Source organism: Oncorhynchus mykiss, chromosome 14 (assembly GCF_013265735.2).
Source record: "Oncorhynchus mykiss isolate Arlee chromosome 14, USDA_OmykA_1.1, whole genome shotgun sequence".
NCBI classification, from domain to species: domain Eukaryota; kingdom Metazoa; phylum Chordata; class Actinopteri; order Salmoniformes; family Salmonidae; genus Oncorhynchus; species Oncorhynchus mykiss.
Window position 1 is genome coordinate 7,448,675 of NC_048578.1, and position 16,590 is coordinate 7,465,264.

The 16,590-nt window shown below is 46.0% G+C and overlaps 1 protein-coding gene and 1 long non-coding RNA gene across 32 annotated transcripts in view; one reads left to right on the top strand and one right to left on the bottom strand.

Annotated features, from left to right (window-relative positions):
- Positions 1-16,590, bottom strand: part of LOC110488686 (protocadherin gamma-C5-like) — a 207,731-nt gene that overhangs the window by 16,314 nt on the left and 174,827 nt on the right. The window contains exon 1 of one of the 31 annotated variants that reach the window (XM_036942776.1): positions 4,397-7,129. The exons of 29 other annotated variants lie outside the window; for them this stretch is intronic. In XM_036942776.1, the coding sequence (XP_036798671.1) occupies positions 4,397-6,856 (2,460 nt within the window). In that variant the 5' untranslated portion in view covers positions 6,857-7,129. Of the gene's footprint in view, positions 1-4,396; positions 7,130-16,590 lie in introns of those variants that run through there. One more of the 31 variants, XM_036942777.1, reaches the window with a different exon arrangement.
- On the top strand, positions 7,208-10,376 carry LOC118938693. Its single transcript, XR_005035905.1, has 2 exons — positions 7,208-9,732; positions 10,155-10,376. It is a non-coding gene; the product is annotated as an uncharacterized LOC118938693 (long non-coding RNA).

Sequence of the window (16,590 nt, forward strand, 5' to 3'; positions counted from 1 at the left end):
ACAAATTTGTTTACATCCCTGTTAGTGAGCATTTCTCCTTTTACCAAGATAATATATCCACCTTACCGATGTGGCATATCAAGAAGATGATTAAACAGCATAATCATTACACCTTGTGCTGGGGAAAATAAAAGGCCACTCTAAAATGTGCAGTTTGGTCACACAGCACAATGCCACAAATGTCTCAACTTTTGAGGGAGCGTGCAATTGGCATGCTGACTGCAGGAATGTCCACCAAAGCTGTTGCCAGAGAATTTAATGTTAATTTCTCTACCATAAGCCACCTCCAATGTTGTTTTAGAGAATTTCGCAGTGCGTCCAACCAGCCTCACAACCGCAGACCACGTGTATGGCGTTGTGTGGGCAAGCAGTTTGCCGATGTCAACATGGTGGCGGTGGGGTTACGATATGAGCAGGCATAAGCTACGGACAACGAACACCATTGCATTTTATCGATGGCAATTTGAATGCACAGAGATACCGCAACAAGGTCCTAAGGCCCATTGTCGTGCCATTCATCTGCTGCCGTCATCTCATGTTTCAGCATGATAATGCACAGCCCCATGTCGCAAGGATCTGTACACAATTCCTGGAAGCTGAAAATGTCCCAGTTCTTCCATGGCCAGCATATTCCCCAGACATATCACCCATTGAGCATGTTTGGGATGCTCTGGATTGATATGTACGACAGCGTGTTCCAGTTCCCACCAATAACCAGCAACTTTGCAGAGCCATCGAAGAGGAGTGGGACAATGCTCCACTGGCCACAATCAATAGCCTGATCAACTCTATGTGAATGAGATATGTCATGCTGCATGAGACAAATGGTGGTCACACCAGATACCCACTGGTTTCCTGATCCACGCCCCTACCTTTAAAAAAAAAAGGTCTGTGACCAACAGATGCATATCTGCATCCTAGTCATGTGAAATCCATAGATTAGGGCCTAATTAATGTATTACAGTTGACTAATTTACTTGGTCATGTATACTGACCTTCCTGGCCAGGTCTCCCTTGAAAAAGAGACTCTGGGACACAATGGGCTTTTCCTGGTTAAATAAAGGTTAAATAAAAAATATTTTTTTAAATAACTCAGTATACATGTCGCCTTTATATTTTTGTTCAGTTTACATGAAAACAGTATTATTTGTACAGACAACGGCAGAGAATTGTATGGACTGAGGATTTATCTCAGTCCATATCTGATCTTTATCTGATAAAGAAGGACGATCACAGAGTGAAAGCTCTGGACACACACAAGAGAAAAAGGCGCTAATCGCTGGGACATGAACATCTGGGCTCCATCCCAGTGTGCGTCCCGAGTCCGACCCGGAAAAGAAAGCACATCTGGTTCAGTGGATGAATGAGAGGATAACTCTGAGCACTGGCCATAATCTGATGAATGGGAGGACATTCATCGGCAGGATTCTTCCCGCTGAAAAACACACACACACACACACTTCACACACAAACCTTCCACTGGCATGGTTCTCACACAGGCCGGGCCCCACCTGGTGCTGTGTGTCGTGTGAGGAAGTTACGGTTTCCAAACGCAAACACACACCCATGCACACCAAAAATACACACGCTCACACCTCTTGGCATTGACAGAACTGTGGCTAGACTGCACCTGGTGCTCTGTCTGAAAGAGGAAGTCCTAACAGACTCCCAACCCACATCCCCACACACCAACTCCCACACAATATTCTCCCGGCTATCACAATAAATGCTTTTCAGTTCCATTGTCCTTCTAAGCCATTCAGATGATGACACTGGGGGGGAAACAGATTATCATGAATCCTAATACTGAAAGCTATACGGATCCTAGAGACAGAGTCGACAATGCAGGACCCGCAAGGAGGATAAGTCCAGGACTGGAGACAACATGAGAGACGAAAACAAGGGGAAAGGCTTTTGGTGAGATTTATACTGACACACTGGACCACACTGAGTCACAGTCACACGCCATATGATCCTGTAGATGACTCCGGGACGGGTTCACCGAGCCACGCGGGCCGATTGGCAGCGTGTGCTGCTTCTTCATCCGCGAGAACAGAGTATTTACAAAACGCTCCCACATCTAGTTGTTGCACGTGACCAGGCGCCATGTAACCTGATTTCATAGTTCCATTTCGGGAATTTGCCGCAATTGGATGATAACTCTGTAACCACACAGAATGAATGGGTTAACTCCGAAAGGTTACAGGGTTCAGACAGAAACGACTCGAAGGGTTAAGTTTGGGAATTCACTCCAAGTGGTTAAGGTAAAGGGCTATGGCTTGGCGAAGGCTTAAAACTAAACAATACGCGGCTTCCATTAAGTATCATTCCGGTACTCTCCTTGCTCGCTGGAGAACTGAAGCAGCGCGCTCTGGCTCTGAGCCTGCCGAGTTTGAGCCAAGAGCTTGTGCGGTCTTTTGTTTTTGGGGAGTGGCCGACGAAGGCACCTGTCGACGTCCTCAGGACCTTTACAAACGTCCAAAATCGACGTCTCTTTCTTGCGACCAGGGTGTGCGCAGACCCTGACATACAGATCTAGCCACATAATGTAAATGCGACCGCACACACATACGCTCAATGTGGGGGTTTGTACTACACACTCAGTACTACACGCTCACAACTACACACTCCGACGGTTCTATATACAAAAGGCCTTTGAGGAGGAACTACACACTGCTATTGAAATGAGAGGAGAAGTCACTCTGTTTGCCACAATGGGACCCTGGGGACATAGGGCCTTGCTAAGATTACATCTTGCTGTAGGGCTTGGAGCGCCTGACTATACACTGTATACACACACGCTGATTGTGTCCCCTCTGTGGCGCTAGTCCATTAGAGGCCAATCTGTCTGTCACTGCGGCACACGTGCGTAATGTGATTCCCTCACTGTCTTTCTCGCTTTCCCTCCATCCTTCTCGCCCTCCCTCTATCGTTGCTGTACTACACGTGTCACTGGAGCAGGGAGACAGATGGTACCCTAACGACCCCGGTGTAGAGAGAGAGAGCGAGAGAGAGAGAGAAAGAAAGAGACACAGAGAGAGAGATAGACAGAGAGAGGGAGAGTCATGATGACCATGACAGTCACGAAAGGAAAAACAGACCAATAGAAAATCAGATAACCAGGAAAACACCCGTGCTCTCCCATCATGAGATATAAGCTGTGTAATTCACCAGAGACACATAGCCTAGACAACAGGCATTATGACAAACTAAACCAGCACACTACCCACTGCCCTCTTCCTGTAGGGACTTTACCAAAACTATAATCACTAGCTAGGCTAAATGAAAAAGGGATTAAACAAATGAAAAAGGAGAAAGAGGCCACTGAGTCTCTCTACATGAATCATCAAAACTAGAGCTCTGGCAGCCATCTTGGAAATGAAGATATACACAGTTAGTCAGTGAACAGGGAGGGGTCCTCTGCATGTACTGCATGTGGACAGTCAGAACATGACTTTTCATCCACACCCCGGAAAACAGAGTGAAATGGTATTTCCTAACAAGTGCTCTGGGAATGAGGTTTGGGAATGTTTGACTAGAGCTGCAGCCACAGGCACACAGACAGCCACACAGGGTGAGGTCACGGTTGGCCATGTGACTCAGACATGGCATGGAACCAATCAAGGTTCAGAGGACAACAGGAAGTGAGGTCGCGTGCTGACCCCTGGAATTCCCTTTTTTTTTCAGCCACCGCTTTACTCTTTGACCCATTCCCCCTTTTCTCTCTTTCCCTCCCTCTGTTCCATCCTCCCCCTTCCTCACACCCCCTCCTCTTTTCCACCCCCCTCTCTCTTCCTCGCTCTCTGTCATCCGGTCCCCCTCCACTTCCTATCTCACTATGCTATTACTCTAAGCTCTGGTATCTTTTTTCATCTGTCGTTACTCTCCTCCTCTCCATCTGTCAAAACCAACCCATCCCCTCTTCCCCTCTATCCCTCTCTGCACTCCAATCCATCCATTCCCTCTCTCCCTCTTTCTCTTGTAGAACAGTGCTTCCCTGCTGATCTCGTTTAGTAATTGGAAGTCCGAGAGAGCGAGGGAGACTGCATCTCCTATGAAATATTAAAGCAATTCTCCCCTCCTTCATTTCCTCCCCTCACTGGCTAGCAGGGTGACAGTTATATGAGCTATCTACTATACCACACACATCATGAAGAGAGGGTTGAGGGTCAACAACACTAGGCTTTAGGATAAATACTGCATTGCTACGTGACTTAGTCAGTCTAGGTCAGCAGGCTCAATTGGGTAAGCTAAGTCAATAAAGACCAGGATCTTAGGATAAAACCTTCAATGTCAATGCTTATAACCTAGTACTTACAGACCTATGTCATTGGTCAAGTGATTTTCACAATACTCGATTGGCCAGTATCCCGCCTCCTCCCCCCAGGGCCCTCACCTCAATGGCTGAGTTCATTAGGTGCTTCCTGTTGAGCGTCATGCTGAGGGTGTTGTTGTGACTCATCATGGGCGTCTTGACAAACACAAAGTCACTTCGGCTGGAGATGGTGGAGTAGCAGGGTCTGTAGGTCCGTGTTCCTGGGGGGTCCTGAGCTCCTCCCACCACCTCCATGTAACGGATGGGTCCGTCTGTGTTGAGCTGCAGGTGGAGGTCCTTGCTGGGTCTCTGATGGTGGGCCCTGCTGGGCCGGTGGCGGCTGTAGCAGCAGCCTGTCCCTCCGAGGTCGCTGCGGTGGCGGAGGCATCGCACCATGAGGATGAGGAAGGTGAGGAAGAACACGGCCGAGACACAGGCCAGCGAGATGATGAGGTACAGGGTGATGTCAGGCATGCCGGTGCGACGCATCCCAGACGTCTTCCGGTTGTCCGTAGCGGCGTCGCTGGCACCCTTCTCCTCCACGGTTACTGTGATGGCCACAGTGGTGGAGAGAGTGGGCTCGCCGTTGTCCTGGACGACCACGATGATGTCATAGGCGGAGCCGCCCTCCTCCTCGGCTAGTTTGCGGGCGGTGCGGAGCTCCCCTGTGTGGAGGGCGATGCGGAAGAGACCAGCGTGTGGCCCTGGGGCGATGGAGTAGAACAGCCAAGCATTATGTCCACTATCAGGGTCCACCCCTACTAGTTTATTAATGAGATGACCCGGCCCAGCCGACTGGGGTACACTCAGCAGCAGCCCCGTGTCCTGGGGGAAGGGGGGATATACGATGAGGGGCGCGTTGTCGTTAAGATCCACTACGAACACATGCACGGTGACGTTGGCAGTCCGGGGTGGCGCCCCGGCGTCTCGGGCCTGCACCTCGATACGGAAGGCATTGAGGGTCTCATAGTCTAGGGAACGCATGCTGTAGATATGTCCAGTCTCTGGGTTGATGTAGACATAGGAGGAAATGGGGGAGCCCTGAACCATGCTGGGCAGGATGGAGAAGGAGACACGGGCGTTGTCCCCTGTGTCCGGGTCAGAGGCCGTCACCATGGTGATGGGGGTGCTGAGATCGTTGTTCTCAGGGACGTCCACTGAGTAGGAGGGCTGGGAGAAAGAAGGAGCGTTGTCGTTCACATCTGATAGCTTGACCACGAAGGTCGTCCGCGAAGACAGGGGAGGGGAGCCCGCGTCGGTCGCCATGATGACCACAGTGTACTCTGCGATGGTCTCTTGGTCCAGGTTGCCATCCGTGACGAGATTGTAGTGCTCACCAAAGGCAGAGTTGAGTTTGAAGGGCAGGCCGGACTGGACCTTTAATGTCACCTCCCCATTCTTACCAGAGTCCAGGTCCCTTGCACTGATGAGGGCAATGACTGTACCAGGAGCTGCGTCCTCTCTGATGGGACTGGTCAGTGACGTCAACGTTACCTCTGGAGAATTGTCATTCACATCAGTGACGTCAACTATAATGTTACAGGAACCCTCCATGGCGGGGGTTCCCCCATCCCTGGCCTGCACGGTGATGTGATATTCATTCGCTGTCTCATAGTCCACCTGGCCATTTACACGGATCTCCCCGGTTTTAGAATCCACACTGAATAGCTTGAGCACCCGGTCCTGCGTGTATTTACTAAACAGGAAGGAGATCTGCCCATTCTGACCGTAATCCGCATCGGTCGCGTTCAGTTTCGTTACTAAAGTGCCCGGTTCAACATTCTCCAAAATGCTAACTTTTTTCACCGGCTCTTCAAAGACGGGCGCATTGTCATTGACATCCAGAATTTTTATGAGTAAAAGAGTGGATCCAGACTTCTCCGGCTTTCCCCCGTCTACCGCGGTGAGCAACAGGCGAAACGAGGCCTGCGTCTCCCTATCCAAAGCCTTCTCTAAAACTAATTCCGGGAACTTACTCCCGTCACTTTTCGTTTCCACATTCAAAACAAAGCAGTCGTTGGGTGCGAGGTGATAAGTGCGCAGAGAGTTGATACCCACATCTGGGTCGTGCGCACTCTCCAGTCGGAACCGAGTGCCCGGCGCGGCCGCCTCTGATATCTCCAAGGAAATATTCTTAGTGGAAAACTGCGGCGCATTGTCATTCGCATCCACAATATCCACAAGAACCCGATGTATTGCTAAAGGGTTCTCAAGTACAATCTCAAGATGTAGTGAACACGTTGAACTTAATTCGCACATGTGTTCCCTGTCAATTGTCTGTCTAATAACCAAATCCCCAGTCGCATGGTTTACCTCGAAGTACTGCGCGTTAGATTCCGAGATCACCCGCAATTTTCTCTGAATTATCCTCTGAACCGTGAGGCCCAAATCCTTAGCGATATTCCCGACCACAGCCCCGGGTCTTAGCTCCTCCAAAATAGAGTAGCTGAGTTGCGCGGTCGCGCCTGTAAAGCACGCCAGAGAAAACCATAGACTCAGCACTGGCCACCCTCCGTAGCCTTTCCTCTGTCTGGATTCCATTATGAGGGATCCGCGGGGTCCGGGGGATGGAAAATGTTCAAAGTTAATATTTTACCGTAACTCATCTATAGTCTCGGGAAAACGACGCTACCAGGCTGTCGGTAAACACTTCCGTTTAAGAAAAAGTGCGGTGGGAAGTTTAGAAGTTATCATGACGCCCTAATTCTATACGGAAAATAAAAAAAGAGGAAAAGTAAAACTCCATGAAGGATCGGCTAAAACTCTCCACACTCGTCTCCTCTGCTCTGCTCCTCTCTGGGGCGGGGACACAGACACCCGTTTCCTATTGGCCGAGAAGCCGGGACTCGCTCCCCACACAGAACTCTCTCACAAAGCAGAGAGTGAGTGAAAACTTAGAGGGCACTCATTTTGGATTTACCATCAAGGTAGACACATGTTACACGCTAAAGACATTACCTTTAGAGCAAAACAACTCAGAATTCACGACGACGAGGCCATGGAACTTATAAAATAATATCATTTAAAAAAAGCGACTTATGCCATTTCCAAGCGCTTAAAGCACAGACCGGCACGAAGGGTGGGTATAAAACCACAAGAGTAAGTATGAACTTGTTACTATGTTTTGTCAATGAACATAACTACTTACATTGCTTATATTCAAAGTTACGCAAAGTAACTGATGGACTCATGATCAAATTGCAATGATGGACGTAGCCGCAAGGCGGCATGGTTATCAAATGATTTACTTTCCAGAGGTGTTGATACCGTTTGAACCATGTGCCATGATGTAAACCACAGATTGGGTCTTGGCAAGGAGGCAGCAATGCCATTGATAACTAACATAACAACCTTTGGCCTACTTACATCTCTTTGTATGTATTAGGCCTGCTTAAACAGATAATGAATGACATATGAACTTATCACGTTTGATCCCGTGCAATTTCTACTGTAGGCCTATTGACAAAATACTTTAATGAGAAAGTATAACGCTATGATATAGGCCTAAAGAAATCCGTATTGTTCACTGGTAAGCTAACGAAGTAATCATTTGACTGATGTAAATTCCATATTTGGATAAACCTACATGTAATTACTGTTATGAATAGCCAAAAATATTTCACATTTAAAAGAAATCATGAGCTGTTGATAAGTGTGAACCGTAAAACCTTTTTCTGAACTACTTTGCAAACATTTATTAACCTGCAGATCCAGATATCATCCATTCTCATAGGCTACAACATTAAGGTGAATGTAGATACGGGTAAGAATGTTTTGGTGCTAATATTAGGCTGACATTCTATCTAATACCACAGCATTGTTGAATACTCATTTCTGATTGGCTAGAAGGGCATTCCAGAATGGACATTATAACCAGACAACGGGACAGTTGGAAAAGATATCTGGACAGTTGGAAAATATATCGGGACACCTTGCAATCATGACGCAATATGTGCCGACACGTGCCAAACGCTCTTGCTACAAAACAACACAAACCGAAATTGGATACATTGTAAACCCAGGTCCAACAAGGAAAAATGTAGTTAGTTAAATAGCATTGATTTGTTTTTTGCAGAAAAAATATATTTTTTGGTACATCTGATGAACTAATGTGGTGAGTGATGAACATGAATTTCTCCGGCCCCCTGCCACAGATATCTGAAGTGTTGAGGGTAGTGTGCAATTGGCATGCGGACTGCAGGAATGTCCACCAGAGATGTTGCCAGAGAATTGAATGTTCATTTCTCTACCATAATCCAATAATCACCTCTAATGTTGTTATAGAGAATTTGGCAGTACGTCCAACCGGGTCTCACAACCTCAGACCACGTGTAACCATTTCCAGCCCAGGACCTCCACATCCGGCTTCTTCACCTGCGGAATCATCTGAGACCCGCCACCCTGACAGCTGATGAAACTGTGGGTTTGCACAACTGAAGAACTTCTGCACAAACGGTCAGAAACCGTCTCAGGGAAGCTCATCTGCATACTCGTCATTCTCACCGGGGTCTTAACCAGACTGCAGTTCGGCGTTGTAACCGACTATAGTGGGTAAATGCTCACCTCCGATGGCATGCTGGAGATGTGTGCTCTTCACGGAATAAATCCCAGGTTCAACTGGCAGACAGCGTGTATGGTGTTGTATGGGTGAGCAGTTTGCTGATGTCAATGTTGTGAACAGAGTACCCCATGGTGCTGGTGGGGTTATGGAATGGGCAAGCATAAGCTATTGACAATGAACACAATTGTATTTTATTGGTGGCAATTTGAATGCACAGAGCTACTGTGACGAGATCCTGTACTCTACAAATGAAGGATTCAACAAGGGTTCCTCTAAGATCCTCACAGTTCTTTGAATAACCTATGTTCAGTACTTGGCACAGAAAATAGCCCCCAAAAAGGTTATTCCAAGACCACCATGGGAGGTGGGGTTCATCGAGGGAATCTCTTTAGTTGGTGGGGTTTCTTGCAAGAACCTAACTGCCCAACTGAAACATTTGGATTTGAATTTGAAAGGACAGCAGGTGCAGGCAATTAACCGAAAAAATGTAAAGATCCCCTCAATTAAAGGTAAGTTTTGGTCCCTTGTGTGAAATCTATCAATATTGTTTTATGATGATACCGTCTATCGTTTCATATTTGTGCAAATCTTTCTAAAAAACAGAAAATGGACACAATTCATTGGATATCAAATCAACAAAGAGGTGAGAATATGTAGGCTTTAAGAATAATGTTTGAATACTAGCTGTATTGGGTGCAGGTGACTGAACGGTTCACTCTTGTGTCTACAGGTATACCGACGAGGAGGCATACAAAGGTATATAAATTGCTATTGGTGTGTTATGCAGAGCCCACTTACCACCCGCCTCCCTTACCTCTTCAATGAATACCCCATAGGCTTCTACATTATGGACAAGGTGTAAGAATACTGTTGTGTGCATGTTTTGTTAGTCATCTGTATAATGACTATTTTGGGGATTCACAGACTTGACCCTCTCTACACTGATGAATATAACAGGAAACCCTGTTCGATCACCATTCACTGGAAAAATCATTCTGCCGATGGATACTGTCACGTTCTGACCTTAGTTCCTCTTAGTCTCTATTTTTTGGTTTGGTCAGGGCGTGAGTTGGGGTGGGCATTCTATGTTTTTGTTCTATGTTTTGTACTTCTGTGTTTGGCCTGGTATGGTTCCCAATCAGAGGCAGCTGTCTATCATCGTCTCTGATTGAGAACCATACTTAGGTAACCTGTGTTTGTGGGTAGTTGTTTCCTGTTTTGTGTTTTGTCACCTGATAGGACTGTTTTGTTTTTTCACCTTTGTTATTTTGTGTTCAGGTTAACAAAGTTAACATGGACACGTACCACGCTGCATTTTGGTCCGATCCTTCATATTCCTCATCAGACGAGGACGAGAATCGTTACAGATACGGAGAACACTAACACCAACACGCCAGAGGATATACCCATTATACTTGGGGCTCTGCTGGGAGTTTCTCATATTTGGATGTTTTAATTCTGCTTTGCCACTAAAATCATAATAAACACTGACAACTAAAATATTGGATCATTGTTGTTATTGTTATGCGTATAATAATATTGGAGGGGGGGGGGGTAGTTAAAACATTTACCCCAAAAGCTTATTCAAAAGGTTATTTGAGGAACCATTAAAAGGGGTTATTCAAAGAACTTATAGGGGATCCCCCACAGTTTAAATTTATCAAAAAACGTTTGATTTTTACAGTGTAAGGCTCACTGTCGTGTCATTCATCTGCCGCCGTAACCTCATGTTTCTGCATGATAATGCACGGCCCCATGTCGCAAGGATCTGTACACATTTCCTAGTAGCTGAAAATGTCCCACTTCTCCCATGGCCTGCATGCTCACCAGATATGTCACCCATTGAGCATGTTTGGGATGCTCTGGATTGACATGTTCGACAGTGTGTTCCAGTTCCCGCCAATATCCAGCAGCTTCACACAGACATTGAAGAGGAGTGGGACAACACTCCACAGGCCACAATCAACAGCCTGATAAACTCAATGTGAAGGAGATGTGTCACGCTGGATGGGGCAAATGGTGGTCACCCCAGATACTGACTGGTTTTCTGATCCACGCCCCTACCTTTTTTTAAGTTTATTATTTCCAAGGCAGTATAGGCTACAGAGCGATTATCTTGTACATAAGCTGCACCCTGATACTTTAAACGTCTCGAGGTGGGTTGGTCTCCACTCACTGATGATGACATCATAGCCTATAGGAAAACTAAACTCTGAATCCTCATGATAGGACATCATATTAAAGGCACTAGAGTCAGGAATCATAATCGTGACAATGGTACAGCTCACCGCTCACCTGCTGGCTCTCAAAGGTCCAGGCGCTGTCGGGTAAAGACGCGTCTAGGACGTTGATCATCTCCTTAAAGTCAGTGGTGCTGCTGGGCTTAACGAAGGTGAAATCACTGAACTCTGACATGGGAGAGAGACAGGACCTGAAGGACTGACTCTGAGACATCATATCCCCTCCCAGGACCTCCACGTACTTAATCGGCCCGTCAGTGTTGAGCTGAATCTGCAGGTTTCTGTTGGGGTTCTTGTAGCCGTCCAAGTCGTCCCGTCTCATGCAGCAACTACCGCTGCTCCTGCTGTTTCTAACGCACTTGACTGCTAAGATGATGAAGGTCACCATAGACAGGACGGACACCGAGGCCAGAGAGAGGACTAAATACAGGGTGATTCTCCCGCTTTTCTTGCTAGGCTCTGGCGCTTTCTGCCGAGGATCCAAGATGGGTTCGTGGAGCCCGTCCTCTACCTGTATGGACAATGTGACCGTGGCGGACTGGACTGGCTCCCCGTCATCTTGCATCTCTATAAGCAGCCTCTGAGAGGAATCGTCCTGCTCGGACACAGCACGTTTAGTCCTCACCTCCCCCGTGTAAAGATTGACACTGAACAGAGACGTGTCTGTGGCCTCAGCCAGTTTATATGAGATCCAGGCGTTATGGCCCGAGTCTGCGTCCACAGCCGTTACCTTAGTAACCAGGTGGCCTGCTTTAGCGGAGCGGGGCATGTTCTGGTGAGAGAGCGAGCCCAGGGCAGCAGAGGGGTAAATAACAGCGGGGGCGTTGTCGTTCTGGTCCAGGATAAAAACATGGACAGTGGCGTTGCTGCTCAGAGAGGGAGAGCCGTGGTCCTTGGCCTGCACCAGAATCTGAAACACCTTTAGTTTCTCATAGTCAAACGAGTGCATACTGTAGATACTGCCGTTGTCAGAGTTAATGTACACATAGGAGGATAGAGACACATCCTGCACTTTGGACTCTAGGATGGAGTAGGAAATCTTGGCATTATCTCCGAAATCCAGGTCAGATGCAGATACTGAGGATAGCAAGGATCCTGGTGGTCCATTCTCTTTTAAAAATACATTGTAGGAAGGCTGAGTGAATTTAGGGGGGTTGTCGTTGATATCAATGATGCTGACTGGTATAGTTTTCTTGGTAGTCAGGGGAGGGGAGCCTGAATCAGTGGCTGTTATCTCAATATTATACTCTGAGAAACTCTCTCTGTCTAAAACTCCACTTGTGACCAGTGCGTAATTATTAGAAAAGGAAGGTTTCAGACTGAAAGGATAACCTCGTGGGAGCTGTAACGTCACTTTACCGTTATTACCGGAGTCTAGGTCCCGGGCACCGATCAAAGCTACTACCGTGCCACTCGGTGCATCCTCACGCAGAGGACTTGGTTTGGAGGTTAAAATTATTTCGGGAGAGTTGTCATTTACATCTGCTACATCTACCTGCACACTACAATGTCCCTCCATTCTAGGGCTACCTTTGTCTTTCGCACTGATGTCAATTTCATAATTTGCAGCGCTCTCAAAATCTAATTGCCCTTTTAAAATGATTTTTCCTGTTAGAAAATCAATCTCAAAAACAGATAGCACCGAGTCTGACGTATGGACACCGAACGAATATTCTATCTGTCCATTCTGTCCGTCATCGGCGTCTGTTGCTCTAGGATTAACTATGAAAGTGCCCTCTGCGCTTTTTTCACTTACAGAAACTTTATACACTGCATTTTCAAAAACGGGCACATTATCATTTACATCGAGAACTGTAATAGTTATCTGCGAGGTTCCGGATCTCACTGGGTTGCCCCCGTCTACAACTGTCAACAATAGATTATGGACCGTTTTTTTTTCTCGGTCCAGAGCTTTGGTCAAGACTAGTTCTGGTACCTTTCTGCCGCCAGAGAGTTCTTTTACCTTTAAAGTAAAACATTCATCTTTACTAAGAATGTATGACTTTAGAGAATTACTTCCCACATCTGGGTCTTGTGCGCTTTCCAAGGGAAAACGTACACCTGCCGCAGTTGTTTCAGCTATCTCTAACGGGTGTTGTTTGGAAGGGAAACTTGGAGAATTATCATTTATATCTTGTATTTCAACCTCAACACGATACAGTTGTAACGGGTTCTCAATGACAACCTGCAGAGGTAAAACGCAGCTGGCGCTTTGTCCGCATAAAGTCTCTCTGTCTATTCTCTCATTCACGACCAGCTCGCCCTTCCCCGCATCCACGCTGAAATACTGCTTACCAGCCTCAGAGGCGACACGCAGCTTACGGTCAAAAAACTCAGATAGTCCCAAACCCAGATCTTTGGCTAGATTTCCTACCACAGAGCCCTGTTTCAGTTCCTCCGAGATGGTGTAGCGAGTCTGTCCGTCTATTGTACTCCACAAAAGAAAGAAATAATGCCACCAAAGAGCCAGCCATCTCCAGTCTCGGTATCCCATTCTCTTTGTCATTCCTGATCCGTTATAACACAATTCCAAAACTACTGTCCAGAACAAAGACGTTCATATCAAAATGAATCTCCAGAACGCATATTCCATGTAGCATGTTTCTATAAATGTTGTATCACGGTAATGTTAAAGTGTTTAGATGATATTGTGTCTCCGTGTGTGTGAGCGCATCCCTTTCTCTTCTCCAGCTCTGAGTATTGTAAGGGTAACTGTGCTGAGGCTGGGGGGAGGGAGTAGATCTCTTTGTACAGTTCTGCGCACTATTGGTGCACAGCGTGCAGCTCTAGCATCCAATAAGGGGCCAACAGAATAGACTTCTTAAAGCCACAGCAGCCAGGCTCTGCTTAAAGCACTTTAACTGGCATAGAGAGAGGGAGTGGATAAAGTGACTGTATTTTTCATTTAAACAATAAAGCCCGAGTTGGTGTGGTATATGGCCAATATACCATGGCTAAGAATAGTTCTTATGTACGACGCAAAGGAGAGTACCTGGATACAGGTCTTAGCCGTGGCATATTGGCCATATATCACAAACTCCTGAGAAGCCTTAGTGCTATTATAAACTGCTTACCAACGTAACTAGAGCAGTAAAAATAAATGTTTTGTCATATCCATAGTCCACGGTCTGATATACCACGGCTGTCAGCCAATCAGCATTGAGGGGTCGAACCACCCAGTCTATAATATACAATATAGCATAGGGGAGAGTGGGGTAAGTTGAGCTGCCCTTGTTTCTAGGAAACCATACACAAAATGCATAATTCGACCAAATGCTTAAGAAAAGGTCATCATTTCATGGAGTATGTGAAGGAAGAAACCACATAGATAAAGTGGTAAGCATTGTATGTCCAATAAACGGATTTTCACAAATTCAAATTAATTTGTTGTGTTAGAGGTTCATGATACTTGTATCTAAACAAAAGTAGATACTTTTAAAATTGTTCTATACATCAGTTGGGTCTCAGCTGCAATATGAGGTCCTAAACTTAACATGAAAGTGCATCCTTTTACAGTAGCTGTGTAGGCTAATATAGTCCAAAATGTTTGCCTTGGGGTAAGTTGAGGGGTAATGCACAGCATTATTGCTGGGGTAAGAGGTAACAACAGGACCTGGGGCCTCATTTTTAAAACGGACTTACGATCCATTTTGATCTTAAGTATGACTTACGCAGAAAACCACATATACGTAGTTATTTATAAAACCTTACTTTGACGTGGAAAGGATCTCAAAGTCTGGACTTGCCGTAAGTGATTTTCCTGCTGGTTATGTAGGGGGATTGCAGCTTGGGACACATATGCCTCCAAGCCTGTGGTGAACTTTGCATTAGCTTTATAAACAATAAACAGACGCAAGGTGTTTTGAATTAAAAACAGGATGCGGTGTTCTATAAATAGCGTGTAAATGTTTTTTTTTAAAGTAACCGTGGCTGTTCTTGTGTTATTGGAAGACATCGAAAACTGCTTTTAGAAGGGAGAGAGTTATGATCCATGGCTATTCCTGACTAAACCCTCATTTGTGCTGGCATTCTATAAGGGGAAATCGCTGATTGTAAGGCGCGTTCATGTGCCGTCAATTTTAAGTTCATTTGAGATTTATAGATCACAGGTGCGTACGTTACAAACGGGCTTCTTAGAACCTGCGCAAGCAAGTTTTTTTATGCTCAGTATCTTTTATGAATTGAACGCAAGCACACCGTCGGAAATGATATTACGACTAAGTTCAAGTATACATCTAAGAACATTTTTATAAACGAGGCCCCTGGCCTACGCAAAAAAAAAAAAAAAAAAGTACATAAAAAGTGTTTATTAGGTGTTAAAAGATGCTTAAAAATGTTCAAAAGACAAAAAAAAGCAATTGTGATTTTATTGAATTGTGTTTTGGGAAAAAAATATATCAAACCAAATCACATTTTGTTGGTCACATACACATGGCTGTTAGCAGATGTTATTGCGAGTGTAGTGAAATGCTTGTGCTTTTAGTTCCGACAGTGCAGCCATATCAACAAGTAATCTAACAATTCCACAACAACTACCTAATACACACAAATCTAAGTAAAGGGATTGAATAAGAATATGTATATATAAATATATGGATGAGCAATGACCGAGCAGCATAGGCAAGATGCAATAAATGGTATGAAATACAGTGTATACAAATGGGATGAGTAGTGCAAGATATGCAAACATTATTAAAGTGGCATTAATAAAGTGACTAGAGATCCATTTGTTAGAGTGGCCAATGATTTCAAGTCTGTAAGTAGGCAGCAGCCTCTCTGTGTTAGTGATGGCTGTTTAACAGTCTGATGGCCTTGAGATAGAATCTATTTTTCAGTCTCTCGGTCCCAGCTTTGATGTACCTGTACTGACCTCGACTTCTGGGTGGTAGCGGGGTGAACAGGCAGTGGCTCGGGTGGTTGTTGTCCTTGATGATCTTTTTGGCCTTCCTGTGACATCGGGTGCTGTAGGTGTCTTGGAGGGCAGGTAGTTTCCCCCCTGTGATGCGTTGTGCAGACCACACCACCCTCTGAGAACCCTGCGGTTGCAGTTGCCATACAAGGCGGTGATACAGCCAGACAGGATGCTCTCAATTATGCATCTGTTAATATTTGTGAGGGTTTTAGGTGAAAAGCCACATTTCTTCAGCCTCCTGAGGTTGAAGAGGCGCTGTTGCGCCTTCTTCATCACACTGTCTGTGTGGGTGGACTATTTCAGTTTGTCCATGTTGTTTTCTACCTTCACCACCCGGGGGTGGCCCGTCAGGAAGTCCAGGACCCAATAGCACAGGGCATTGCTGAGACCCAGGGCCTCAAGCTTAATGATGAGCTTGGACGGTACTGTGGTGTTGAATGCTGAGCTACAGTCAATGAACAGCATTCTTACGTAGGTATTCCTCTTGTCCAGATGGAATAGGGCAGTGTTCATGGTGATGGCGATTGCATCGTCTGTGGATTTGGTTTTAAAAAGGTAGTGG